The sequence below is a fragment of the Penicillium maclennaniae genome (genome assembly GCF_028827695.1).
Source record: "Penicillium maclennaniae strain IBT 15551 chromosome Unknown utg000002l:1.0-2354659.0:1.0-2356205.0, whole genome shotgun sequence".
Taxonomy (NCBI): Eukaryota; Fungi; Ascomycota; class Eurotiomycetes; order Eurotiales; family Aspergillaceae; genus Penicillium; species Penicillium maclennaniae.
The window spans coordinates 148,050-172,693 of NW_026623214.1; the positions used below are offsets into that span (position 1 = coordinate 148,050).

The 24,644-nt window shown below is 50.1% G+C and overlaps 11 protein-coding genes across 11 annotated transcripts; 5 read left to right on the top strand and 6 right to left on the bottom strand.

The window, feature by feature from the left end:
* Nucleotides 1-659: 659 nt before the first annotated feature.
* Nucleotides 660-1,111, top strand: N7477_001289 (uncharacterized protein; the record flags this gene model as incomplete). Its single annotated transcript, XM_056962952.1, has 2 exons — nucleotides 660-893; nucleotides 1,055-1,111. The coding sequence occupies 2 exons, from the start codon at nucleotides 660-662 to the stop codon at nucleotides 1,109-1,111; spliced, it is 291 nt and encodes a 96-aa protein (XP_056825871.1).
* Nucleotides 1,112-1,843: 732 nt separating this feature from the next.
* N7477_001290 (uncharacterized protein) lies at nucleotides 1,844-4,011 on the bottom strand (the record flags this gene model as incomplete). Its single annotated transcript, XM_056962953.1, has 6 exons — nucleotides 1,844-2,390; nucleotides 2,443-2,832; nucleotides 2,897-3,024; nucleotides 3,282-3,412; nucleotides 3,467-3,711; nucleotides 3,764-4,011. The coding sequence occupies 6 exons, from the start codon at nucleotides 4,009-4,011 to the stop codon at nucleotides 1,844-1,846; spliced, it is 1,689 nt and encodes a 562-aa protein (XP_056825872.1).
* Nucleotides 4,012-5,467: 1,456 nt separating this feature from the next.
* Nucleotides 5,468-5,882, top strand: N7477_001291 (uncharacterized protein; the record flags this gene model as incomplete). Its single annotated transcript, XM_056962954.1, has 3 exons — nucleotides 5,468-5,624; nucleotides 5,680-5,771; nucleotides 5,823-5,882. 3 exons carry the CDS (start codon nucleotides 5,468-5,470, stop codon nucleotides 5,880-5,882), a joined length of 309 nt encoding a protein of 102 aa, XP_056825873.1.
* A 641-nt stretch (nucleotides 5,883-6,523) lies between these two features.
* Nucleotides 6,524-7,692, top strand: N7477_001292 (uncharacterized protein; the record flags this gene model as incomplete). Its single annotated transcript, XM_056962955.1, has 5 exons — nucleotides 6,524-6,655; nucleotides 6,706-6,728; nucleotides 6,789-6,859; nucleotides 6,925-7,003; nucleotides 7,053-7,692. 5 exons carry the CDS (start codon nucleotides 6,524-6,526, stop codon nucleotides 7,690-7,692), a joined length of 945 nt encoding a protein of 314 aa, XP_056825874.1.
* Nucleotides 7,693-8,727: 1,035 nt separating this feature from the next.
* Nucleotides 8,728-10,127, top strand: N7477_001293 (uncharacterized protein; the record flags this gene model as incomplete). The annotated part of the gene is made up of 2 exons (XM_056962956.1): nucleotides 8,728-9,062; nucleotides 9,233-10,127. Coding segments are annotated over 2 exons (1,230 nt in total), but the record flags the coding sequence as incomplete, so codon positions are not given.
* Nucleotides 10,128-10,159: 32 nt separating this feature from the next.
* Nucleotides 10,160-11,433, bottom strand: N7477_001294 (iron-containing alcohol dehydrogenase; the record flags this gene model as incomplete). The annotated part of the gene is made up of 2 exons (XM_056962957.1): nucleotides 10,160-10,534; nucleotides 10,582-11,433. The coding sequence occupies 2 exons, from the start codon at nucleotides 11,431-11,433 to the stop codon at nucleotides 10,160-10,162; spliced, it is 1,227 nt and encodes a 408-aa protein (XP_056825876.1).
* A 947-nt stretch (nucleotides 11,434-12,380) lies between these two features.
* N7477_001295 (uncharacterized protein) lies at nucleotides 12,381-14,218 on the bottom strand (the record flags this gene model as incomplete). The annotated part of the gene is made up of 2 exons (XM_056962958.1): nucleotides 12,381-13,583; nucleotides 13,631-14,218. The coding sequence occupies 2 exons, from the start codon at nucleotides 14,216-14,218 to the stop codon at nucleotides 12,381-12,383; spliced, it is 1,791 nt and encodes a 596-aa protein (XP_056825877.1).
* A 562-nt stretch (nucleotides 14,219-14,780) lies between these two features.
* N7477_001296 (Y-family DNA polymerase) lies at nucleotides 14,781-16,671 on the bottom strand (the record flags this gene model as incomplete). Its single annotated transcript, XM_056962959.1, has 3 exons — nucleotides 14,781-15,308; nucleotides 15,340-16,464; nucleotides 16,522-16,671. The coding sequence occupies 3 exons, from the start codon at nucleotides 16,669-16,671 to the stop codon at nucleotides 14,781-14,783; spliced, it is 1,803 nt and encodes a 600-aa protein (XP_056825878.1).
* Nucleotides 16,672-16,806: 135 nt separating this feature from the next.
* On the top strand, nucleotides 16,807-19,142 carry N7477_001297 (DNA damage response protein RcaA; the record flags this gene model as incomplete). Its single annotated transcript, XM_056962960.1, has 5 exons — nucleotides 16,807-16,843; nucleotides 16,893-16,955; nucleotides 17,011-17,090; nucleotides 17,139-17,290; nucleotides 17,342-19,142. 5 exons carry the CDS (start codon nucleotides 16,807-16,809, stop codon nucleotides 19,140-19,142), a joined length of 2,133 nt encoding a protein of 710 aa, XP_056825879.1.
* A 201-nt stretch (nucleotides 19,143-19,343) lies between these two features.
* Nucleotides 19,344-20,722, bottom strand: N7477_001298 (glycosylphosphatidylinositol-alpha 1,4 mannosyltransferase I; the record flags this gene model as incomplete). The annotated part of the gene is made up of 3 exons (XM_056962961.1): nucleotides 19,344-19,520; nucleotides 19,574-19,681; nucleotides 19,736-20,722. 3 exons carry the CDS (start codon nucleotides 20,720-20,722, stop codon nucleotides 19,344-19,346), a joined length of 1,272 nt encoding a protein of 423 aa, XP_056825880.1.
* Nucleotides 20,723-21,279: 557 nt separating this feature from the next.
* Nucleotides 21,280-23,663, bottom strand: N7477_001299 (uncharacterized protein; the record flags this gene model as incomplete). The annotated part of the gene is made up of 3 exons (XM_056962962.1): nucleotides 21,280-22,257; nucleotides 22,306-23,389; nucleotides 23,437-23,663. 3 exons carry the CDS (start codon nucleotides 23,661-23,663, stop codon nucleotides 21,280-21,282), a joined length of 2,289 nt encoding a protein of 762 aa, XP_056825881.1.
* Between the last annotated feature and the right edge of the window lie 981 nt (nucleotides 23,664-24,644).

Sequence of the window (24,644 nt, forward strand, 5' to 3'; positions counted from 1 at the left end):
CTCAACCCACCCGAGGTTTGGCCGTGACAGCCGAAAGGTATCGGACTTAATTGCGCCTCCGATAGGGCTGCACCTTGTTCCGGACTATCTTTGCTGCCATTTCCCATCAAGACTTTGAAGCCTCAAGGCATTTCTGGTTCAACCTCCCAGTCCGTAGACTTGATTGCATTGACTTCGTCGCACGATAAGCCTCTCCGAGATTGGACTTTGGTCAATCTTTTCTCGAATTGAGTCTGCCTCACTGGGTCCCCTTGTAAAAAGGCAGAGAAGAGTCAACAGAGTCCACGGTTTTCCATAGGAGTTTCTTCGATTGTCTCCCTGACTTTATCTGATGCAAACACTTTACTGATGAATTTAGCGGCATTGCACGACTGTTTCTATCTCTTGTCTATCTCCCGCAATACACAAATGAGCAAGATCAAAGCCGCAAGTTTCTTTTCTCTGCCCTTTGCATGAATTGTCGCCACTTTTGTCTTGTAAGCATCTTTTCAAGTTGGTTACGATGTACATCAAGTGAACTCACCTTAGGGTTGAAGAAGTACACCGGGATACCGAGTAGGAAGATGCCACCTGCCACTCCTGCCAATATTCCCGTTGCTGCCTGGTAGCTAAATCTTTGAACCCTCGGGGTCAGACCATAGCTTACTCCAAAGGCAATAATGTTCTTCGTGCCAACGACAGCCACAAGCGCAGGGCCAGGATTCTTCTCCCACACTTCAGCGGCGAAGGAAGTCGATAATATCAGCACGGAGACGAAAGAGACCTGGAGCAAAGTCCATCCCATGTATGGCCCTGCCCAGGTTGAGCCTCCTTCTGCAGTGAAGCCGTACAGTAGAAGAGAGGCCACCGTCAAGAACCCAGGCAAGATCAGCAGTATCAGTCTGTGTTCTGGGGTATGTACTCCCCCCCGAGCGTCTAGCCATGCGTAGGATGCACCAATCACCAAACACACCTGCGTACAACATTCCGCCGAAGCCACCAAAATACACCGCCTAGATTTATCAACCCGACATTTTTGGCAGGCCAACCATATGACTGAAGAACAGTGTCATAGGTTAATGACATCCCGATAGTCGAACCGAGGACGACTGAAGCCAACAAGGTGGCGTAAAGAATACCTGGCGAACCGAAGCCTTGGACCATGTGAAATACCAAGCCATCAATACCACTCGTAGTGGGTTCTTTGCCGGTGTCTCATAGGGCCGCAGCATCTTCAAGGTACATCTTCTTTGGCCTGCTATCTTCTGGGAGGTTCTCGTCATTTGACTCGAGTGCCCGCAGGTAATCCTGAGCCTGAGAGCCGGAAAGAACATACGTGACACCGAACTGATCTGTAACAACCACCTGCCCGTTGACAACCCGGGCGCCACGATGATATCGAGTCTCTAAACACCCGAACAGAACGATCACGAGGCCGGCACCGACAGCAATCACATAGACCCAGTAGAACCAGCGCTATCCTAAAGCTGCGGCCTCGTACGACGAAGCCAGGTTCAGACAACTGGTCACTACATTCTGCGTTGTCCAGTAAAGACCAAAGACCATACCTCTTTGGTGAACGAATGTGACCTCAGAAAGCATTAATGGGAGAAGCTATGATTGCCTATTGTCAGTTGCTGGCTCTTGTTCACCCTGACGTATCCACTGACCGACTCTGTGGCCCCCGTCGCTAAGCCTTGGAGTATACGCAAGCCAAGATGCTGTTCAAATGTTTGCGAGACGGCACATGGTTGCAACCAGAAGCACTATGATAGATATGATAGCCGCCGGTCGGCGACCATATACAAGGCCCAGTGGGAGGATCAAGTAGTTTCCTGGGATTGTCGAGTCAGAAAACTAACTCTCATTGAAAGGGCATTATCGACCTAGCAATTCTAAGTTCGCAGAATGTCTTCGGATCCACTCCGTTTCCATCGTGGTGGTACATGGTCAATCCAGGCCGTCCATTGCCGCGAGCCAAAAAAGCCTTGACCAATTGGTCCTCGGATGAATCCAAAGCAACTCGAGACACGGTATCACCCTCGCTCATCGGTGTATCAACCTCAACTTTTCTCGTCTCGCCACATTGCAGTAACCCATAGACCCATAAAACGAGTGCGGCATGGTAGACAGCCAAGTAGTCAAGTCCCCGAAGTTGATATGCTTTGACGGCTCGCGCTGCTTTGAAAACTTGACCTGCATGCCAAATGGCCACCCTGGCTTCTTTTGTATGGCTCCAATCTCGAAGACCTGGGTATGCGCGCCGGGCTTCCAGTTCTCCCATCCTACCTACAAAGCGCTGGATTGCGTCCACATCTATATGAAGGTACATCATGACGAACTCGTGCATTAGAGTGTTGGTACGTGGTTGGTCTGGCGAATCATTTTGGGTGGTCCTAAGCGTTGTGTAGCTACGATGTGATCAGCAATTTAATCATAAATGGGGGGAATTTCGGTGCATACAGATCCTCCTTTCTGCTCTGAAGCCATAGACGGGCTGTAGCACGCGACACTGACTGTGATCCTTGGGATAACAAATTTTGCTGACGAAACTCCCACACCTGGATAGCTAGACCATGAAGCAGGGCAGATCGAGCAATCGCCAAATCGAGCTGAGGGCAAACATGGTTGATTAATGATGGATCCGACAGCAAATCTCGTAAGCTCATTTCGGATTCTCTTGCCATGTCATATCGACTTGTCCAAATCTGTTTCCATTCTTGGGCAGATTGGGCCAGCCATAGATCCCGAGCTGCGGGCAAAGGCAACGTCAATTCTGTGTATGAGATAAGAGCGGACCTGTTCATCGACATGGCAACTTCCACGTCGTGACCAAAGAGATGATAGACTAGTCTGTTGACGATTGACTTGACAGTTAGCTTACAAAACATCGAATCTTGGACTTGAAGTGAAATACCGCTTCAATGACTCCTGTCGCACCCAGTAATGCCAGGTCTTCTGCAGCGATTCTAGGTCATCCCTGGCGCAATGTGGTGAGATGGGGTTGTAGGCTGACTTGGCGAATGCCATTGCCCTTCGAAGTGCCTTTGAATTGTTAGCCGCAAAGGTAATTCAAGTCGGGGATCCTGAGGATTACAGTAGACAGTGGTTGCAAATAGCTCTCGGCGATTTGCATTTTTCTGGTGTAGCCACAAGATATGCCAATGTCTAACCACAGCATTGAAGCTTGCAAGTACTGAAGATCACGTATCACACTATTGTCATCCTCTACCTAGAAAACACGCGAGTCAGATGTAAGATCTCCAATGGTTCACATCTCACGGGACTCGCAGAGGACTCACTAATTGCGCCAGTCCAACTCGAGTGATCTCCTGAAGAATTATTCCCGTCTTGTTGATGGAAGGGAGACCGCAGCAGACACACCCCGCGGCCACCAAAGCGGTAAGAAATTCCGGGCGTAATTGCTGATATTCTTGATCATAGAATGTTTGGGGATGAATTCACGCATCAGTCTCCGTTCTCTTACCAACCCCAATTTTGATCAAGTTATCGAGGTAGCCCGCAGACGGGAAAGCAGAAACAGAGAGTCTTGATCCGGCAGTCCTCAAAACCAACTTGAAAATATCGTCTCGCGCATTTTGGAACAGATTTCCCGGTATTTGAAGCGCGTCTAGACGAGACTGATGTGCTGTCGGGATACTATCGCTATCCCGCAGAGGGATCTTCCCCTCATCGCTGAAAGCGTGTTGGTTCTTTTCCTGTATCCACAACCTACAGCAAAAGGTTTAGTGGGCCATGAAGGCACTGTGAGAGGTTCACCGACCAAAGAGAGCGCTGAAAGGCGGCCGCTCGCCGACGCGCAGAGTCTTGATCATCTTGAGGAGATTGTTGCTGATCCTCGAGCTCGGGAAATGGTCCCATGGTATCGAGGATCCTGTCCAGATCTGGAATGAACTCCGTTCCAAACAAATCATTATCACTCATTGCAAAGTCAGTATCATGCATGAAGTCAAAAACTCGTGGTTGCTGCGTTTCTTGAAAAACATCTTCGGATTCTAATCCTGGTAACATTACTTGCTCAAAGAAAGCTGGGAAGCTATTGAGAGGTTTGTATGCCTGTCAGTTCGCCTGAGGAAGAAATGTATCAAGTGAAATATCTTGCGCGAGGTTGGAATCGTATGAGTCCTGAGCACTGCCTGAGTACGAAACTGGTCCGGAAGGCATGTTATAATTAGAGAGAGCCGAGTCTGGGGTTCCGGCGAATAGACCATTTCACATCTGATTATTGGGATTTGACGTATGTGGAGATATAGATGATGGATGTGAGATTCGAGTGCTTGTCTGACGCGCGGTCCTAGCTGTCTGTGAAACACACTGTATTTGCTTCCCTCGACATCGCTAGGTAAGCGTCAGCTGTGTTAATGATGGGCTCACCTATATTGGCATACTTTACAAGGCCTTTCGTTGTCACAGCTCAATTTCGCGGTCGCGCAAGCTTCACACGCTGCAATGGCACGATATTTAATCCTGCGAGCCGATGCCTTTCCATTTGCAGCCTCTTTCTCATGAACCGTTTGGTGTCTCTGCAGCACATCCCTGGTCTTCGTTAATGAAGTGGAGACCCGGCGGGTGCTTGAAACTTTACCTGCGATTGAACCCTCTTTCACATCTCGGACACTGAAATACGCGTTCGTTGCGATCTGAAATTCACCCATAATTAGCATCAGAAATCCTCAGTCTCCTCGGCCACTCACGAGAATCCAAAGGACGCGCGAGATGGTCCGGACGCTCGTAGGCCTTGTCACATTGCGGACATTGGTGATGAGTGGCGGGGGAACGGTGTGGGGCCACGGTAGGCATCGCGAGCGCGAGATGCGTGAAGCTGGGGTAAAGCATCGATTTATATGCGGGGAACCGGGGCGATCGGAAAGCGTTCTTTTGCGGGCCACTTGCGCTTTCCGATGCGCGCTAGCTTGATTATTTTTGGTCTTTTGTAAAGGCTATATACATTGTTTTGCCACAATCAATCAAAACAAAATATGGCCTATATGTTCAACGGCATCCAAGGCATATGTCGCTTTGCGTTCGCTAGACTATCCAGAAGTCTATTAATTTCCAACATCTGCGCATACGATAAAGGAGTGCTGTAAATCCTTCTTCTCGCTTTCCCATATTGAACCTGGCCGATTACCTCTGGTGCACTCTTGACATTTGGAGAATTCGATATGCAACATAGAGAATGGCCATGGGAGGAGGACGTAGCTTCCAGCAGAACAAAATACCGCAAAGGAATTACTCCAAGGGTCGTCTATGGCTTACAACAGACTCTCCTGAAGAATACAATGTTGGAAGAGTCATTCATCGAGGCCATATCAGCCAGCCTGGGGTCTTCGCCTGCACATGCATACTCTTTTCAACCGGATCGTCTCCACTGGCAAACCTGGTTACGTAACTATCGCTCTCGCGCAGGGGCTGGAGATCTTGTGGGAACGCCTGACCCCCCCAGCTACCACTTCTTCGGGACAACATGAAGCTTTTACCTTTAGTCGCCTTCGCTACCGCCGCTCATTGCAATTTCACTTGCATCAAGCCGATCAACCCAATTCCTGCAGGGCTTCCTGGCTTATGCTGCAAGGTCCTGAACCAAGACATTTTGCTCACGTTTCTGTACACCGGCGAAAGCTGTATGTCATTGAGAACTTGTTTTTACCTCTTGATTCGCTAACAATTGTATTCAAGGCAAATCTGCAACGAAGTTGTTTGAAGCCGCGGATGGAAGCCAAACCTACAGTCCGTGCGACGCTGATGAGCACGAGGCATGCTGCGATCCGGTAAGTATTGATCCAAAAGACAGACACGTCCTGAAGCTGAACACATTGAAGCTGGTGGAAGAATTGAGCCCCAATATTAATCCTACGTGTGTGCTCCCCGAGTCACAGTAAATCGGATTAGATATGGGAAACTGGAGGCTCGGGGAGCAACGAAGATTAAGTACTACATATGCTTGAATGTTTAGAGCCACAAATAGAACAACGTCAATGGCAATCGATTTGACACGGTCTATTTTCTCGAGAGACTTCAAATTTTCAAAAATCCTTTTTACTCGGTCGTCCGAGCGGAAGAAAAACATCATGCTTGCATTTCCCGCTAGACATATCTGCCGGCCTTCGGGGTTGGTTCAATTCATGCTCAAGCAAGCACCTGATAAATGGAAAATTTGTATGGCACACGGTACCAATCTTAATTTTCTGCATGTACTTGGAAATTTTGAGAAGCACAAACACCAAAAATTTCCCTCCACACCTCCACATGCCCAATGTCCATCGTTTCGAATCCCCACCCGCCCACTTTCCGGATAGTGGAGGGGGGTTCCTCCACGGATTTTTGAAGCTCTGGAGCCAATCGAAGACATGGTTTCGTTCAAGGTGGTGATCTAGCGTGAGAAAATTAGGGCCATCGGTTTGGTCTCGTGGATATGTGAACGTGAAAAGTTGTCACGAATTATAAATGCCGCCCGGGTTTCTGCCATACATACACCTTTTTCTTCAACTTGACCACCTATTGTGTGCATCCCAGTCTGAAAATGTCTGTCACAGCTACGGTGACCCAGGTGGCTAATCCGAACTTGCACGGCTTTGGTCGAATGCGTGTCGACGGCATAGATCAGCACTTCGGTGATTTCCGCGATGAATTGACTCGTGACGGCTTCGCGATTGTAAAGGGCACACTATACCTTATGAAAGGGCCCTAAAATATGCTGGTGAGATGCATTCGTGGCTGGAGAACTTGTACGTTACGTTCAGACAAAGAGGACCCTTGAAAGGTTCCATAGCTAATGCTCTATTCAGCAATCTGGACTACGACCGCAATGATCCTTCGACCGTTCACAAGGACAAGCTTCCTCTAATCAACGAGAAGGGTATGTGTCTTCATTACGGCCTCCCACACGAGATTTTGTATGGGGAATACGAAGCGAGCCCGGAGTCGTCGGAGCTTTTGAGAAGATTTATGACGATGAAGACCTCATTGTATCTTTTGATGCTATCAACTTCCAGTTTCCTAAGTAGGTACATAGCGTCTTTCTGGGATAATGAAAACTGACCATGATGTAGCCGGACAGATATTGCACCCAACGAGCCTTGGCCGCACCAGGACCAGAATCCGGAGAAGCATGGCGTCCGCTGCATACAAGGCCTCGTAAATATGCTGCCCAACGGGCCAGAGGACGGAGGTTTGATCGTCTGCCGAGGTGGCCACCTTCTATCCGAGCAGTTCCATCGTGAGATGGCAGACGAAGAAAGAATCCCAGCTTGGACACCTGAGTGGTATGGTTTCACCGAGCGAGGCATGAAGTGGCTCGAAGACCACGGATGCACTTGGGAGAAGGTGTGCGCTGAACTGGGAGATCTCTTGCTCTGGGACTCGCGCACACCGCACTACAATCTCAGCCCCAAGAAAACCCGGCCCCAATTGGCAGTTTACACATGCTTCATGCCGGTCGCAGATGCCTCGCAGGATGATCTTCTGCGAAAGAAGGACGCCTTTGATCGACGTGTCGGGACCACCCATTGGCCCAATGCAAAGCATACTGGATCCAATGTCGCTCAGCGGGATGGAAAAGATGATCCACACAATCGTAATAAGCCGGTCAATGACCCAGACCTTAGCGAGCGGGCTTTCAAGTTGACGGGCATTCCATACATCAAGCACAAGGACAAAGCGACTATCAAGCAAACTATCGCGACAGCTTGAATGTGGTTGGAATTTGCTATCTCTGGCGACGAGCTTCTGACATGTTCCATCGCACGCTTCGTCGGTACGTTACGAGGAACAGGATAGTATATCTGTACACTTGGGCATCAGCCTAGCCGTGGATCCACGAGTGTCTGGATGTCTCAGCTAGAATTTACCTTCAAGATTGTACTTTCATCTCTTCTCTCTTCTCTCAGATTCTCAATTAGGATTTCCTTGATCTCAGATTGGTCATTTAATAGAATTGTAGATGCTATACTGGGAAAGAAAACTACGAGGGAAATGCAACATCCCCGCAATGCTTGATTATCTTCATTTGAAGTGGGACTCAACAAACAACGAACCAACCGCAGTGACTCCAAATGAAGACACATTGTCAGCGGCGATCCCCAGCTCCTCTGTGCCCAATACATGCCGATTTCCCCGCACGAACCTGCTCTTTTCCCGAGTTGTGATCGTTCGAGTCAGTCGTACGATGTCGGGCAGCTGAGCTCCGCCCTTAGATGTCGAGGAAGTTGACCCTGGGCAATCCTTATACCGACTATGATTCGATAATCCGGCATAATTATCCCAGTGATTTGCAAGAGCCACTATGTGTCCATAAAGTCGCTTATGCGTCGCGATGCATGACCTCGGTTGGGGGCTCACGCCACGTTTATCTCACAAGACTGACCCGCCGAATACATTGTTGCTGATTGAAATGTATCCAAATTGCTCATACGGACGACTGTTTTGTTGATGATCGACAAGATACATCGTCACTAGCTCATATTGTGCACGCATTGTAGGGAAGTAGTGGCCCGCGCTCGGGCATTCACTTTCCTCAGTTTCTGGCTCTTTCGGACAGATGCCTCGGGGACAAGTGTACCGTGAGACGAATGAGAGGGGGAAGAATCAACACTACTCAATTATGGCCCATGATTCTCGGAAGAAAGAACGCGTCTAAGGATAGAACATTCATGTATAAAAGATCACCGTTGCACTGGGAGCACCAGAGTACATCTTCATCAAATCGTGCTCTTTCCTTTTTGAAGTCGAAGCTACATAACTTTCTTTTCCCTGGTGTGGCATATCTCGATATCGTTCACGCTAGAAACTCCAACTATGAACCGCTTATCTCAAATATCGCTGCAGGAAGGCCTTCTTTACGGCCTTTTGGGACTCGCTGCGTATCTCATCCTTGCATCATCACTGCGGTTCCAAAGGCGTCGCATTCTCCACAATAATTTTCCTTATAGAAACCGAGCCTCGATGGGAAAGATGACAGATCACGATGCGTTTGCCATCCAGAAGACAATAATGGAGATGGAGTATCCGTTCATAGTCCTCAAGTCAATCCATTTTGCTCTTTTCCGGGTTCGAATTTCGCAGTCTGTTAAAATGAGCAAGAAAACTAATAGATAGTACCATAGACCTATGGAATTCCAACAATATCAACCCTGCTTCTGAAAACCTCCCAGTTCTCAGATTCCGCAACTTCTTTCAAATGATATGCCGATACTGGTACATTGATTGGTGAGTTCATGGCATTCGAACCTAGCTCAGAACGAGCGCAGACTGCCATTGCGCGAACCAAATTTCTACACAAGGGATACCGAGACAGCGGAAAGATTCTAGAAGACGACATGTTGTACACCTTGAGTCTGTTCGCAACTGAACCCATCCGGTTCGTCAAGCTTTATGAATGGCGCGAGATGACTGAGATGGAGCGCTGTGCCGTTGGTACGTACTGGAAAAGCTTGGGGGATGCGCTGAGCATCAGCTATGAGAAGCTCCCTTCTAGTAAGACTGAATTCCAGGATGGGATTCACTGGTTGGAAGAAATCAGCGAATGGAGCCACTCCTACGAGTTGCAACACATGAAGCCACATCCTCGCAATAAAGAGGTCGCCGACAAGACCATAGATGTGCTGGTGTACAATCTGCCAGAGTTTATGAAGCCACTGGGCATCTACCTTGTTTCATTCCTCATGGATGAACGTCTTCGAAACGCAATGATGATGGAAAGTCCTCCTGCTTTTTTCAGGATCACATTCGTCTTAATTTTTCAATTGCGCAGAGCCTTTTTGCGCTATCTAGCTTTGCCTCGTCCAAGCTTCATACGTCTGGATGTCTTTACCGAAAAGCCCAACGAGCATGGTAGGAACTACGTCACATACTACGAAGGTGCACCTTTTTATGTTCAGCCCACGATCTGGAATCGTTGGGGTCCAGTGGCTTGGTTTAAATGGGCTATGGAACATCCACTGCCAGGTGATGATGGCGACAAGTATTACCCCCAGGGCTACTACTCGCCTGACCTGGGTCCAAAGTATTTCGAGGGCAAAGGCAGAAAGGTTGGAGGTGATCAAGGCCAATCTTCGACAGCAAAGACTGGGACAGTGCCCATTCCCGTAATTTGTTGGAGTCTACCGCGAATTTTCACAAAGTTTTAGCTAATTGAAGTCCTCTTTTTCGTTATCACAATCTATCCCACCACCATGTCGAGAATCTCCAACACCTGCGACTTCTCCGTCAATGGCACAGGGTTCGACTGGCACAGCGGATCATGCAAACTATGTTCGGCTAGCATGTCCAACTTGTCGCGGCCGATGCCTACATCCGCCAGCGACCGAGGTAAACCGAGCTCTCGGATAACGGCATCTAGAATATCCCCAAGATCAGCAGCAGCAAGATCATTCAGGCGTTCACGCAGGACTTCAGCGATAATCGGATCCTGAATCATCAAGTCCCGCAAGCTAGCCTGGCGTTCGTTGTTTGCATTATGTGCGGCATTGTATTTGCATACGGCTGGGAGGCAGATACAGCTGGTTTCTCCGTGACCCACGCCGAGAGGACCGAGCTATCATGTGTTAGCCTACCCGGAAAGCAACCTGAAGAATACCATACCTGATGTCCAATGCCGTGACTCGCTCCAAGCTTGAATGATATGCTAAGACATGCGGCCATAGCATCAACTGACCCAAGCTGGCACTGCAAAGAAGCGTCATAGTCTGCGCGGTTTCTTTTGCACCGTAGAAGCCCCGACACCAAGCCGCCGAGGGTACCTCGCGCGAGTTTATCAGATTCTGGGTTAGTTATTCCGACGGCACATAACGTCTCGACACAATGATCGACAGCGCGGACGCCGGTACTGAGCCAAATAGAATCGGGTGTCGTCTCCACCAATCGAGGGTCAAGAATGACGAGGTCGGGGCCACGTAACGGGGGATAAAACATATATTTGCGATGTGTTTTGTCCTCAGTCCCGCCAGCGTAGTCAGAGTACTCCCCAGCGGATAATGACGTCGGGATAGAGATGATGGGCACCATAGATTCGACAAGACCGGTACGCTTGTCCGGGCCCTCCGCAAGGGCCTTGAGCTCATCCGGCGTGCTTGCATTATTCGCGAGTGCAAATGCAACAATCTTGGCCCCATCAGTCAGGCTTCCGGCGCCCAGTGTAAGAAGAAGATCTGCCTGCACTTTGCGTGCGTCGACGATTATTTCCAGGACTTCGGACCATTGTGTATGGGGTTTCATGCCGATCCGCTGACCGGCAATCTTCTCGGGGCCCAGTGCAGCAACCAGTAGTTCCTGAGCATCAGTGTTGCGTGCTATAGAGCCGGAACAGATCACATATACTCTTGATGCCATAAATGTGTTCGTAACATGTCGGGCGGCTGCGGTGGGAAAATCGATGCCATATGACAGTTGAGGACCGTCACGGCCATCAAAAGCCGGGCGCACAGTTTCGGGCATATTGGCAGTTGCTATTGTTGAGATGCGTTGCAGGTATTCGAGGAGGAACAGGCTTTATATCATCGTCCTGGTCGCTCGGTCGGGGCCCGGGTGCCTGCTATTCCCTGTTTTGTAAATAATACCGCCAAGCAAGTCAAGGGTTTGGCAGATCATTTAACGGAAGTGTGCAAGATATACTGCAACACAAACTGCCTTATCGATAGCTCAACTAAATAGTCGTCGGACTGATCAATCCAGTAAAATTCTCGAGGCTCTGACCAGCAACCGAGAATCACCAACGGTTATCTTTGACGAGGGGCATTGGAACAGTTGTGCATCCCGGTCAACAGCACTGGACACGGATCTGCCCTGGTGTTACTTCAGCTGAATGAGTCGGCTTTTTCCGTCCACGAGCATCAGGTCATGACCATACTGGCACCAGTCAACTTGATGTTTCCGTCACTCTGGCCGACTCGAGGTTATCATGTGCTGTGGCTTCAGGCCGATATCCGACGTCAATATTCACAAAGGCCCTGTATGGAGCAAAAGGTTCTTGAGATGCAGTGCACCTTGCGGAGATGCAAAGTGCAATGAATCGTCCTGATGTTACATATATCAAGACCAAGGAGTCTGGTATTCAATAGATACACCAGTAGCATAGATAGCCTCAAGGGCTATGACATTTGACCGAAAAGTATAAGTACGAAAGCAGACAAATGGTGCATGTCGGGTATCAATCACAGAGTCAAAGTATTTCAGCCGAAATCAGCCCAGCCTTGCAAGATCTATAAGTCATCATCGATGGAGAGTTCGAACCCAATGAAAAGAAGCCATCAAGGACAGATGTGGTACAAAGGGGGGGAATAATAGCGAGAGAGGTAAACCAAATGCAGCAATGTATCAAGGTATAGTAGCAACAACAGATCTGAACAATGGGTATTTGGCAAAAGTTACAAATGAATGGAAGATTAGAAGATTACATCAGTCCCACCGGGAGACGAGGGTAGAGGGAGTGTTGCTGCGTCAAAGTCAAAGTAAGAATTGGACGGTGTGTCGTGAGGAGGGAAAGCAGCAAATTCAGTAGATGGGCTAAGCAAAGCCCGTCCACTCTCGCCAACTTCACCAAGTTCTTCAGGAGATAAGACTCGTCCGCCCAATTCAATGTCCTGGACATGTACACTATACTCAAGGGCCTTCTGACCTTCCTTGATAAGTTCTTCAGTCCATCCGAGGCATCGTTTAAGGCTTTGGTTCATTTTCTGACTGTCGACCAGAAGCTCTTGGTGCCGGGCAAGGTCAACCATAAATCGTTTCTCGTCGTGAGCCCGGTGTTTCGCATCGTGCTCTGCGAGCGAATCTGGACTCAGAATGCCTTCATCAGCGATTGAGTCGTCGTCACTGAAGTCAGACATGTCATCCGGAGATCTGATGGAGGATATTTCGCTGATTCCTTCTTCCATTTCACTGGTTGTAGACAATGCAATACCGGAGAACGAACGGGCCGAAGGTGCCATAGACAAACGGCCAGATCGGCTGAGGCGTCGGAATCGTCGAAGCTCAGCCTTGTGATTGCGCATTTCACGCTCTAGAGTTCGATTGATGGCAAGCAGTGATGAGTTGCTGATCTCCAAATCCAGAATCTTGCGCTCCGTACGAGCATTTAACGCGCCTTCGCCGACTTCGGATTTCCCGGGGCTCATAGGAACCGACATGGGTGGGTTTGTGGAAACAGAAGAACCGTTGCTGAAGATGCGTGGGCGAAGGGTGGGTATTTGATCCGACATCACGGGTGCCGTACCATCAATCAAGTCGTGGGACACGATAATTGGACTGGCACGAAGTCCTTCATGCGAGAAAGAAATATTGCTGGCCGAATCAATACTTGCTGATTTCGTATGCCGGCCGATAGACGGGTGGTGTGGTCTATCGGGATTGATGCTTGAAGTCGAACCGAAACGCTGTAGAACATGGTCAAAGTTGATGTCTGGGTTGAGACTGGTTTGCGAATGTGTATCGTCGGAGAGTGGAGATGTAGCATCTGATGGTCGGGGCGATTTTATCAATCGCGGGGAGGGAGACACAGCTGATCTAGCCGGTGTCGGACGAGGTAATCCCCCTGAACGGCGTTTGCTATTGCTCAGGAAATACGAGTCATCTGCAACCTGTCGCTCCTGGTCTCCATTTGCATACATGAAGCTTGAGGCCGGAGACATCCTACCTGGGCTGTTGTCGGGACCGGCCCCTGCCCCGGCCGAGGGCGGGACGTCTCCAAATCGGAGGAAGCAGTTGATCGTGCGTCGGAGGCATGGAAGAACATAGGGGATGCAGCTGCCATGTCAGAGAAGGAGTTGGGACGCGAGACTTGGGCTCCTTCTGCAGTCAAAGTTTTGGCTCGCAAACTCCTTGACTGCTCTGGCTTCACCCCGCGAGCCGGGCTCCGCTCCGTTCTCCGTGCTCCTTGAAGTCCCAGGCCCACGGTAGGCTGAGAATATGGAGTCTGCGGGGATGGAGCCAGAGGAGTGTTTGTGGGCGAGGCGAACGCTGTGTCGCGTCGTGTGGTACGGGAGCCCGATCGAGGGGTGACATTGGCGCTAAGTAAGGTGGAAGGTACGGCGGTGATCTCATCTTTGGTCGGTGTTGAATAGGGGTGATCAGGCTGTGCGAGACGACGAGTAGCGGGGTGACCTGGACTCGGACTGGCCAGCTTCGGGGTTAAAGGAGTTTTCTTGTTGCGGTGAAAGGCCGCGGAGAGGGTGGGCGTAAACGGTTTGGCGGGATAGCCATTGTTTTGTTTATCGGATGTCATAGTTGCGCGGAAGCGGGCATTACGAGGCACCGCAGGCTCGTGAGCATGGTGACACCACAATGAGGTCTCTCTCGGGACAGAGACGAGACAAGGAGACTGGGAGTGGTCTGTTTAGATGTGGAGAGAAGTGTGAAGGTGGGAGGCGAGGGACTCGAAAACATTCGGCCCAAATACGGTTTAGGGCGTTCGTTCACCGCAACGTGGGAATTCCGAGTAAACATGGCGCTCGACTCAAGTAGATGTGTGATTTTTCTACTAAAAACAAGCAAGAATAACTATTGAGATGCAAGGATCTGGCTCGTATCATGAGTCTACTATTCTGACATCGCGCGAGACTGATGCAGGGCGTTGACAGGCATCTCCATGCTCCACTTGGTATCTAATTCATTGGTTTGTCGATCACGGACCCTCGGCCTCGAGATGCAGCAAAACAATGATAACTACGCGAGTGCCAAGTCTCCGTGAACCTGAGCCACACGGAGCATCTGCCCGGTCAGTGTTTGACGTTGTACCGGTTTTTCGGAAGCGATCGGTGCTTCAGCAGAGTTAGTCGGGTCCTCGGTCATTGGAAGAAAAGTCGTTTCTGTCGGGCATTACTGTCGACAGTGCTCGTCTGAGTGGGTTTTCTCTTGCGCCTGGCAAATATTGATGCTTCCTCCTGTGAAGTATCATCGACAACCTCACGGATGGTCTGGCGGGAGAGACAAAAGTCCATATGGTCGTTAAATACCCGGTCATCCGCTACTTGCGGCCGACCACAAATAGGACACTCCCACTGAGCAGGTGGACTGTCAGGGTCGATAGCACTGATGGACTCTCCTTCATCAGATAAATGAGCGGTCTCTTGGCTTAGCTTTTCCAGGTCGTTCATCTCATCTTGGACCTCTTGTCGGGCTGCCGACTCAAACGCTTCTTCCGGTCCGATCTCATAATCGTCTCTCTGAATCCGCGTCTTCGTTGTTGGCACAGAACCAGGTGCGGGCTGTGTCGCGATGCCGAAAAAGTTGATGCCAGGTTTTTTGGTGCTGACTAGGTTTGAGCATCGAAGACCTAGAAGCCGCAACTTCATTCCTGGAATCTCCTTCTCCAGCTTGGCCAGCATGGGTAAAGCAAACGCATACAGATCTTTCGCTAGGGGAGACAGCGCGTGGTGGAGACGTTTGGCGGGTCAACACCTCAAACGTGTGAAGTTTCACCTTTAAACAAAGGGTGCGGCCTTTGAACTGGGTGCGGGCCAAATCCTTTTCCATCTCGTCTGCTGCCCAACGAAGTTTAGCTCGGAGCTCTTCCTTGTCGTCAATTGCATGAAAAGTTGTCTCTGTGCTCACACTCTTCCGTTCGCTAGCCTCGATGGGTTGGATGTTTGTACGCCCCAGGCCGAGATAGCACTGCGCCAGAAATTGGAAGGCCTTTTCGCCGAATAATTTGGTCAACAAGGCACGGTGTGGATAGATGTCTCCACACGTCACAATACCGATGGAGCCTAGCTCTCGTTCAAAGACACGGCCAACGCCATTGACTTTCCGAACCGGTAAAGTCCGCATAAATACCATGACTGCCTCTCGCGTATTCGCAACTCGGAACTGCCCGTTCGGTTTATTCTGGTTGGACGCAATCTTGGCAATTTTCGCATTGGCAGCAATGCCGGCGGAGACAGATACCTTTGTCTCCTCAAGGATTCGCGCGCGCATGTTTTGCACTGCCTCCTCTGGGTCCATTTGATTTTCGTCACAATAGGCCGTAATATTCAAGTAGGCTTCATCGACACTGGCAGTCTCGAAAAGCGGGTCATACTCTGCCATGATGGCGCGAATCTCGGTGGCCTTGGCAACATATTTGTCGTAGTTCTGGGGGAGAAGGACCAGATTGGGACACAGCTTTTTCGCCACGAACGACGCCATGCCACTGCGAACTCCAAACTTACGAGCTTCATAGTTGCACGTTGTTAATACACCTTTGCCGACGGCCATAGGAACAGTTTTCAGCTCCGGCCGATCGAGTTCTTCGACTGCCGCAAAGAATGCATCGCAGTCGACATGAATGACATATTGGGAAAGATCGCGACTGAGTTCCAACTCCGCGAGGTACTCGTCTGCGCGTCGTAAATCCTGACTCAAGTCGAGCTTCTCCAGCCGGGCTTTTGCCTTCAGAATGCGCTCAATCTTCACTGTAAGATTGCGATCTCGTTCCTGCTCATGATTGAAGAACTTGGAGCCTTTTGAGGCATTATAGATAATCTCTGAAACCTGAACTCGACATTAGCTATCCAGGCACGAAAGGAAAAATCGTCATTCCGCCGGCACCTTTTGCTGATCCACGGCATCTTGACCCGCTTTGGTTAAAGAGGGTCCCAAGAGCTGATATTTCAGTGTCTCGAAGTCATCCTCGCCCGCCAGGTCAGACCGATCTTTTTTATCGTCATTGTTATCGACCGGACCATCCGGAGTAGCCATTCCTTCGAGCCATGAGGAAAGTAGAGAGTACAGTTGAGGCTTAGGCAGAAGCCGCGAACGAAACGCCAAGTCACGTGCACACGCGTTGAGCGGTTCACGTGCGGACGGCGCAACCTTCGGTTTTCAACTTCCTCAATGTGGATTCTCGACTCGACGGGGGAATTCTTGGGCGGTGAGTTCAGATCGCAAGTTCTCTAGAGTCTACAACTGACATTTCAAAGGGAAGCGCGTGTGGCTGCGACCCGGTAAGAAGTATCTTTTCGGTCGAATCAAGCAGGATGGTGGTATGTTCGGCCTGCGACGCTTCTAGATCCCACCTGCTTATTGATAATCTACCAGTCCTTCATGCGGTCAACCATAAAACCATCTCACGTAAACATATCGTGATTCAAGTCCTCGAGGTGAAGGAAGGTGATGGGGTATGACATCGCATTCGACCATCCTAATTTGTTTCTAATGAGCACCAGACTCGCACGCACGCACGAACCCAGGTTCGAATTACTGATCTCGGATCATCTCGCGGAACAACAGTGGATGGAGAACAAATCAAAGGTCTTGAACGTGTATTGAATGGGGATGAGCACACGATTCAGTTGGGTCGAGCTCCTGACACTCTTCGGTAGGTTTTTCGCGTGCTCGTGCGGGGTATGGGCTCACATCGCTTCCATAGACTAAAATGGGAGCCAGTGGTATTAAGTTTCTCTTTCTCTTCCAAAGAAATGAGATCCCAGGACCCTCTAGCCAAAGTCCGTTCACGACTCGAAGCTCTCGACATCAAGACCGTGATCGATTACCTCGTTGGTCACACAACACACGTGGTCCAAAGCAAGCGTAATACCGCAAAAGGTCTCCAGGCGCTCATCAATGGCAAATATATTGTGCAGAACTCCTACATCGACGCACTGGTCTATGCCGCCTCGCCGAGCGATCTCGAAAATGAAGAGTCGTTATCGCCGTTGGAGATAGATTTCGATGCGTCGTGGCCGGAGCCGATGCAACATCTCCCACCTGCTGGCAATGAACCCACAAGCCGCTCTGCAGGAGCCTTTGCCCCTAACCCGTCCCGAGTCAATGTTTTCGAGGGATACACTTTCGTTTTTGGCGATGCTGCCCAATTTGCCAACCTGCAGGCAGCCATCAACAATGGCCAAGGGAAGGCGTTATTATATGAAGTCAAAGATGGCGCGACCACCGCGTCAGATATCATCCAATTCATGAAGCAAGCCGTGGGCTACACAGGCCGTGGGGCACCGGAGGGTGTTGTTCTCGTACGCTTTCGCTCGAAGGGGGAGTATGAGCAATGGTCTATTGAGCTGGGCAATGAGGTTGCACTGGCGATTGACCGACGCGTCATTGAGCAAAGGGAATTTTTAGATGCGATTCTTGGGAATGATGCTTCCCCACTTTGTCGCCCTCTTCCGCGCGAGGAAACACCGATTTCAGCCCCTGTAGCTGCTACGCCACGCGAAACCGAGCCAACTTCTGCAAGATTACCGGAAATATCAAGGTCAAGGTCAAGGTCAAGATCAAGGTCAAGATCAAGGTCAAGATCAAGGTCAAGATCAAGAGGGGCTCGAGTGCGCCCCTTTGTGAGTAAAATGAAGACTTTTGATGATGGCTTCGACATGAACACCATCCCTACTCATACACCGGAGGCCGACGATGTCACTGAGAGTCAGCCAATGGATATGGAGCCGGAGGATTCTCACCTGGCTCAACCCCTTGGTACGGTCGAAGAGGAAGTCGGATATGACATGGTGTCTGAAATGTTGCCCGGCGCACGTGCAATGAAACGCCGGCGCGAAGAGATGGGGGAGGATCAGCGCGCCGGCAGGGCCACCCGTGTCAAAACAGAGGCCCCCAAGCCAAAGCGTCACAAGATGGATCTGCTAGAGGAAGCACGCAAGCATCGGGAGGAAGAAGAAGAAAAACAGCGCCAGGCAACGGGGCATACACTTGGATCCCAGGATGTAAATATTGAGGAGCTGAAGAATCTTGCCATCATCGAGGAGATGGATGTCCCTTTGCGCAAGCCACCTGCCCGCGAAAGCGAAGTTACCGAGAGATGGGACGAGAAATGGAATGGTCGCAAGAACTTCAAGCGTTTCCGACGGACAGGCGATTCGCAGCGTACGCGCCAGCGAATTCAAACCGTGATAGTCCCATTGGAAGAAGTGACACGCAAGGACATCGGGATCGGTGAGTACCAATGGGTCAGCAAAAGCAAGATAAAAACTCCCGAGGTCAGTCAGGCTGCCGAAATTGAAGAATCAAGTCTTCTCCGAGAAGAGCGAGCTGTATCAGCTGTGTCACGATCAGAACTTTCGGTACCAGCCTCGGTAAATACAGACCCAACTCCATCGCAGTCAAGCTTGTCTCTTGCTCGCAGCCAGAAACGACCGCGGCAAATACAGACGAATGATTCGGATAGCGATGAGGAGCTCCGCTTCCGATTCAGAAGGAAGCGCTAGCATCCAGGCACTATGTTTCGCCCTGGCATCTATTTTTTTCCCAGCGTGGATTTGTACTTCCGCATCGATACCCTCATCAGCATCAAGAATACCTCTTCAATGCCACTTCAATGCCTCTTCAATATCTCTTCATGGGACTTGTAGTCTTTGTTGAACACTTGATTTCTATTATCGTACATTGGCTCTATGCCTCCACAATGTTCACTGCTTCATTTTAAGCGAGTCATTACTGTCCTCGGATGCGCCTCCATCATTCACGATAATACCCAGAATCCAGACATTGACGCCGAAGAAAATCACAGATGCAAGGAAGAGTCCGGGGACGAAGGATGAAAGGCCGAGGAACTCAAGGTTGTAGCCTTGGAAGAGCCAGAAAGCCTAGGAAATTTGTGAGTTGAGAGGATGCGAACGAACACAAGGGAGGTAGTTACCTGTCCAAGGATCCAGAAAACTGCAGCCGCGATACCCAACCTGGGCTTGCGGATGAGCAAGGAAGAGGGTAGGTAGAATGGGAGAAGAATCAAGTACCAAATGAAGTACTTTTTTCGGGATTAGCGATGCATATTGAGCTTCAAGGGAAAGTACCAGGTTACCTGACTAGTGCAGACTTTGTTGAAAGTGACGAATGCAAATGTTTGGGCAAGCATGGCGGTCGTCAAGCTCTTCTTTGCCAACACTATGGGGAGGGCAACCACAGCAAGCAGTAGCTGGGGCAAAAATGCAACTGTCTCGAAATGGAAAGTCACAACGTCTGCGGATGTGAGGTATAGCAAAGTACTATAAGGGGAGAAGTTGTGACGATGGTCGATGCGCGTGAGGTGGTGGAAGAAGGTGTGGTGGAGGAACGGCATGCCATATTGACTATACATGACCATGTTCAAGATGACAAAGGTGACAAGAGCCGCCATAGTCAATTTGACTCGAGAAGCAGTAATGAAGCCTGTGATTCGAGAAAACATGTCGGTCTTCGTAGCAAGAGGGGCACCATCGCGCTGAGCATCCCACCACCAGAGGATAGACACTCCATAGATGAAAGGGTAGATCTTGAAATGAACAGCAAGACCAAGAATCACACCCGCCAAAATAGCTCTCCGTGTCAACGTCGCCCACAATAACGCGGCAACAAGCACGCCAAGAAGCCCCTCCGAGCTTCCACGGGTACTAATGTTAGCAACCATAGGATTCCACAACCACACTGAGGCGACATATCGCAGCGCACGCTCGGCTGGAAAATCATAAAATTGCCTCAACAACTGAACAACCAACCACCCAGCAAGCACATCGGCTAAGGCAAAAAGCGCCTTGCCAAATGCAAAAGTCAAGGTGGACCAGGGGGCCGCACCCTCCCAAGCTGTCGGAAGAAGCATCCACGCTAAAAGCGGCGTGTAGCGATAGGTATCTCTCGCATAAGGCGTTGTACCCTTGGAGACGTAGCGGGCCGCATCAGTAAACACCATGTAGTCGATGTCGGTGTATTTCACAGCGGAATTGGCATCCTGCCAGCCGCCGTAGACAAGCAAGACGAAGCGTAGCGCCGTGGCGACAACGAAAACGCGCGTTGCAGAGTCAAAAATACCCATGCTGATGAAATAGGCTGATGAAGCAGTGTGTTCGACGTGAACTGTCCTGAAGCTCCCTTTTCGATGTCTCCCGCTTTCAGGAGAAAATTAGCCCCCGTCGGCTGAAAGGAAGAGATGACGCGGGTAAGTTGACAACTGGCAAGGCTAATAACTTTTGTGAGAAGACCATATCCTAATTTGCTTAGCGTTCCATACTTTTAACTCGCCAATTCGCGATGTTTACAGGTTTCATTTCCAATGAAGCGCCGAGATTGAACGTTGTGCTGAGTAAGCGTGATTATAACCCCCTTTGGGCCATTCGCTTGCCGCTCTAAGACGTACGCTGTTTTGGAGTGACAAATCTATGCAGCAATGACATTGTGACTAGTATCTCTAATACCTGAGGAGATATGATCATAATAATTCGAATGGCGTATATTCAATCAGAGAGCTAGACATATCCCTTCTGATACCTTCTTAAAATGTACACTATGCATCATTCCCGGTTCCAACGCTGAGTACAGATGCAAAACTCGGCCAGACCCAACAAGTCGACAACAATTGTAGAAGCGAAGCATTTAATAGTAAAGGGGAGGATTGATAAAGTAAGAATCCGGCATTGGCTCAAAACATGGTTGGTTTCCAAACTTGGGACCCTTTTGATGATCGGGCGTAAACAGCGGCATGGCCTCGCCGCGGCTCTCAAGGTCTGTCAGTCCCGGCCACATATTATTGTCGCTCCAGCTGAGATATTCCCATAAGTAATGACCGGAGTCATCGACTGGCTGTGCTGATAAGGGATCTGCAATACCATTATCTCCTGGATGCATCCCCATGCAGGCCGGCTCAGGAGGCGAGAACAAGGTCATATCCCGGCTAGCGGAATATAGGCTTGCAGAAAGGCCAGATGTAGAGGTAAAAGTAGTGAGATCTTGACCTCGTTTACTGGCTTCGTATATGCATGAAATAGCATCAAGAGAACGCTTCGCAGTATGTCCATATGATTGCATGCGAGCGAGAATCGTCATGGCAGTCTCCACTTGTGCTTGGCAGGACTCGATTGAAGCACGGGGATCATCGGCCGTGGGGTCATTGAGAAAAAGGCCAACCAGCGGCACCAAAGATGCTTGAAAAGTCCACCAGACAGCGTTCCAGCCACAAAGCTGGTTGAGTTGCGCAGTACAAGCAATGTTTTGGATAGACAGCTCGGCAACCTCGCGACACTTTTCGATTGCCGTGCGCTCTTCTGATCGCAACGCAATATACGGGACGCGTCGCATTGCGTAGCTCAGAAGGGTAGGGCGATAAAGAAGCATGCGCTGATTGAAATATCGCCATCGCATGACTGTTCGGACGGTACTGACGGACTCCGAGCAAGGCTCGTGATCTTTAAGAACCGGTGGGAGATTTTCCCACCAATCGAGAAGTTGTGTATCTGCATGAGACATCTCCTGATGTTTCACTAGAGGCGCTGCTGCTAACAATTCTTGAACCTGGGTCACGATTTTGGCAAAGCGAATGTTTTCCACCAATGGGAGAATCTCTAGAACGTTATCCTTTGAAAGTAAGCAATGAAATCTGATTATTGGTCCTGATTAACTTACCTTGTCTCGGCAATTGGGTGATTTCACAGTAATGTTTGGACCAAAGCGGCCCATACTAGGGCGACCGAGTGTCATGCCTCCCCAGGTATCCATGCAGAAAAGAGACCACCACACCCGACGCTTCAGGTCTATTGAGGCCAGTCTTGCGGAATTTGGCGATTGTCGTGCTTCTGCGAACTCCTTGTGCAGACCCAGTCCAACTGCCATTCGGAGCGCAGCGCCCATGAGCGAGTATGCCAGGTTCGGTTGGCTGATGTAGTGGCAATACCAACCCCCAATCAGTCCCAGTGCTTGGACGGTCTCTAGATTTGAGCTACCAAGGGAACTGATGCTCAAGTGGCTCTTGCACCGTATGAAGTATGTTTGATGAGTCGTATCATCCGGTCCCGAGGCGGCAATGCTTCCCAAAGCAAGAACAATATTCAAGAGGGCAAGCCAGTGGTCATCTCTGCGTCGGCCGGAGATGTATGTGTCACGGAACAATTTTTCATCGATCATCGGGGCAAAAGCTTGGAAATACAGGAAATAGGCATCAAGCATTTGCATCTCTGTCGAAGGGATGGAAGGGTGCGGCGGTGTTACTGGCGGTTGATTCCATGCATTCTGCGTATTGTAGTCAACACCACTGTCAGCCGGTTGACTTGTGGGTGTCCGAGCGAAGTAGGCCGCAGCCCCCGGATCAAGCCAGACAATGACTTTGAGAACGGCCTGAATGGACGATACACCCAGATAAGACGAAGAAGGTCGAGCAGAGAGGGACAGGGCGTTCACATCGTCGGAGACACCCACGATAAGATCGGTGGCGCTGGGCTGTCGAATGTTATCCAAGTCCTCGGGCATACTTTGCAAAGATTCGAGGTTATCATCCTCGTTGGATTGTGGAGACACATGAGCCTCCACTGAGCCCGAAGTCGCAGGCGATGCAGGATGCGCATTTGCCAGTGAGTATGATACTGAGCCGGTCGTCAGCTCGAGCAATTTCTCTCTGCTGAGATTGACGAGAGACTCAGGGGCCACGTCTGGGAACAGCTTCTCCAGCACACTACGATATTCATCCAAGGTTGTGGACAATTTCTCGACATGTCTACGACATGTTAGCCACGCTCAGATCACTAGGCGGGACAAACATACCTTCTTGAAGGGCGTGGATCAGAATAATGACATTGGTCTGCTTTCTTGTACCACCGGCAAGCCTCACATGGTTTCTCACCATCACATTTGATCTTGCGATGACGACAAGATGTACACGCACGTAGAGTAGTGACTCTGCGGCTCACTGACTCGCGCCTCTCACTGCTCGGTCTTCGGGCAGGCGTTGCTGGCCCTGAATTCTCAAACCCTTCAAAGGTGTGGAACATGGCGAGGCTATGAGAATGAGAACCAGTCAGAAATCACATATTTCGCGAGTTGTCGTGTCAATAAACGAGGAATGAAGTTGGTGAGAGAGTCGTAAGATTCAAGCACAGTGCAATAGTGCAAGTCGGGTTAGTCACAGCTAGGACAGGCGATCATCTATCTACACAGGTGGAGCGTTCAAACTCAATAAAAGAAAAAAGTCAAGGGGAAAGAAGACAAGCTAGGGTGAAGAATAGCCTGATCGGCCTAAAACTCCCCCGCATTTCGGAGAACACACCCTTTGCTCCCATGGGGCCTCGCTTATTGGATGTGCGGGATTAATGGTTCTAGCTTATTGGCATCGGTGCCTAATGTGCGTCACTAGCACAGGCTACTTATGACCAGGATTTAAATGAGGGTTGGAATACTCGCGAGTCGCAGGTCTGCTTACCGAGGGGTGCCACGCGCCAGTCCAGGGTGGTGAAACTGCATCGAATTACGAGCGCCGCTCGCTCTGTTTACGCCACCCTTCACGCGCCAGGGCGTCAGATTCAATTTCTCCAGAGAGGGGGCAAGTCCCCCAAAGTGGCTAATGGCCCTTCAGACTCGCTTGCTAGTATGACATGGATTCATGTTGAAGCGAGCCCTGCAGGAGGACGGACGATCAACCGGGGAGTATCCAGGAGATTCAATTCTTCGCTGACTTCTTCCTTTGGTCCGATCCCCAGATGTTTCTTCAGCACGGCTCAAACATCTACTACTCAATGCAACTGGGTTATACGGAACCTTCTTCCTCTTGTTGGGCCCTCCCGAGCGATGCTCACCGGTTTCATTCTCGAGACGAAGCGAGGACGGCCATTTATGGAGCGAGTCATCCCACCTCGCACGGTCGAATCAGGCGGGGCAAGAAGTGCCTGGCAGCGACCCGGTCGCCACCTCGGGGACTATTAATACCAAGACCCTGACGCGGGCACGATGTCTCTTTCGAGTAAGGGCCCGAGAAC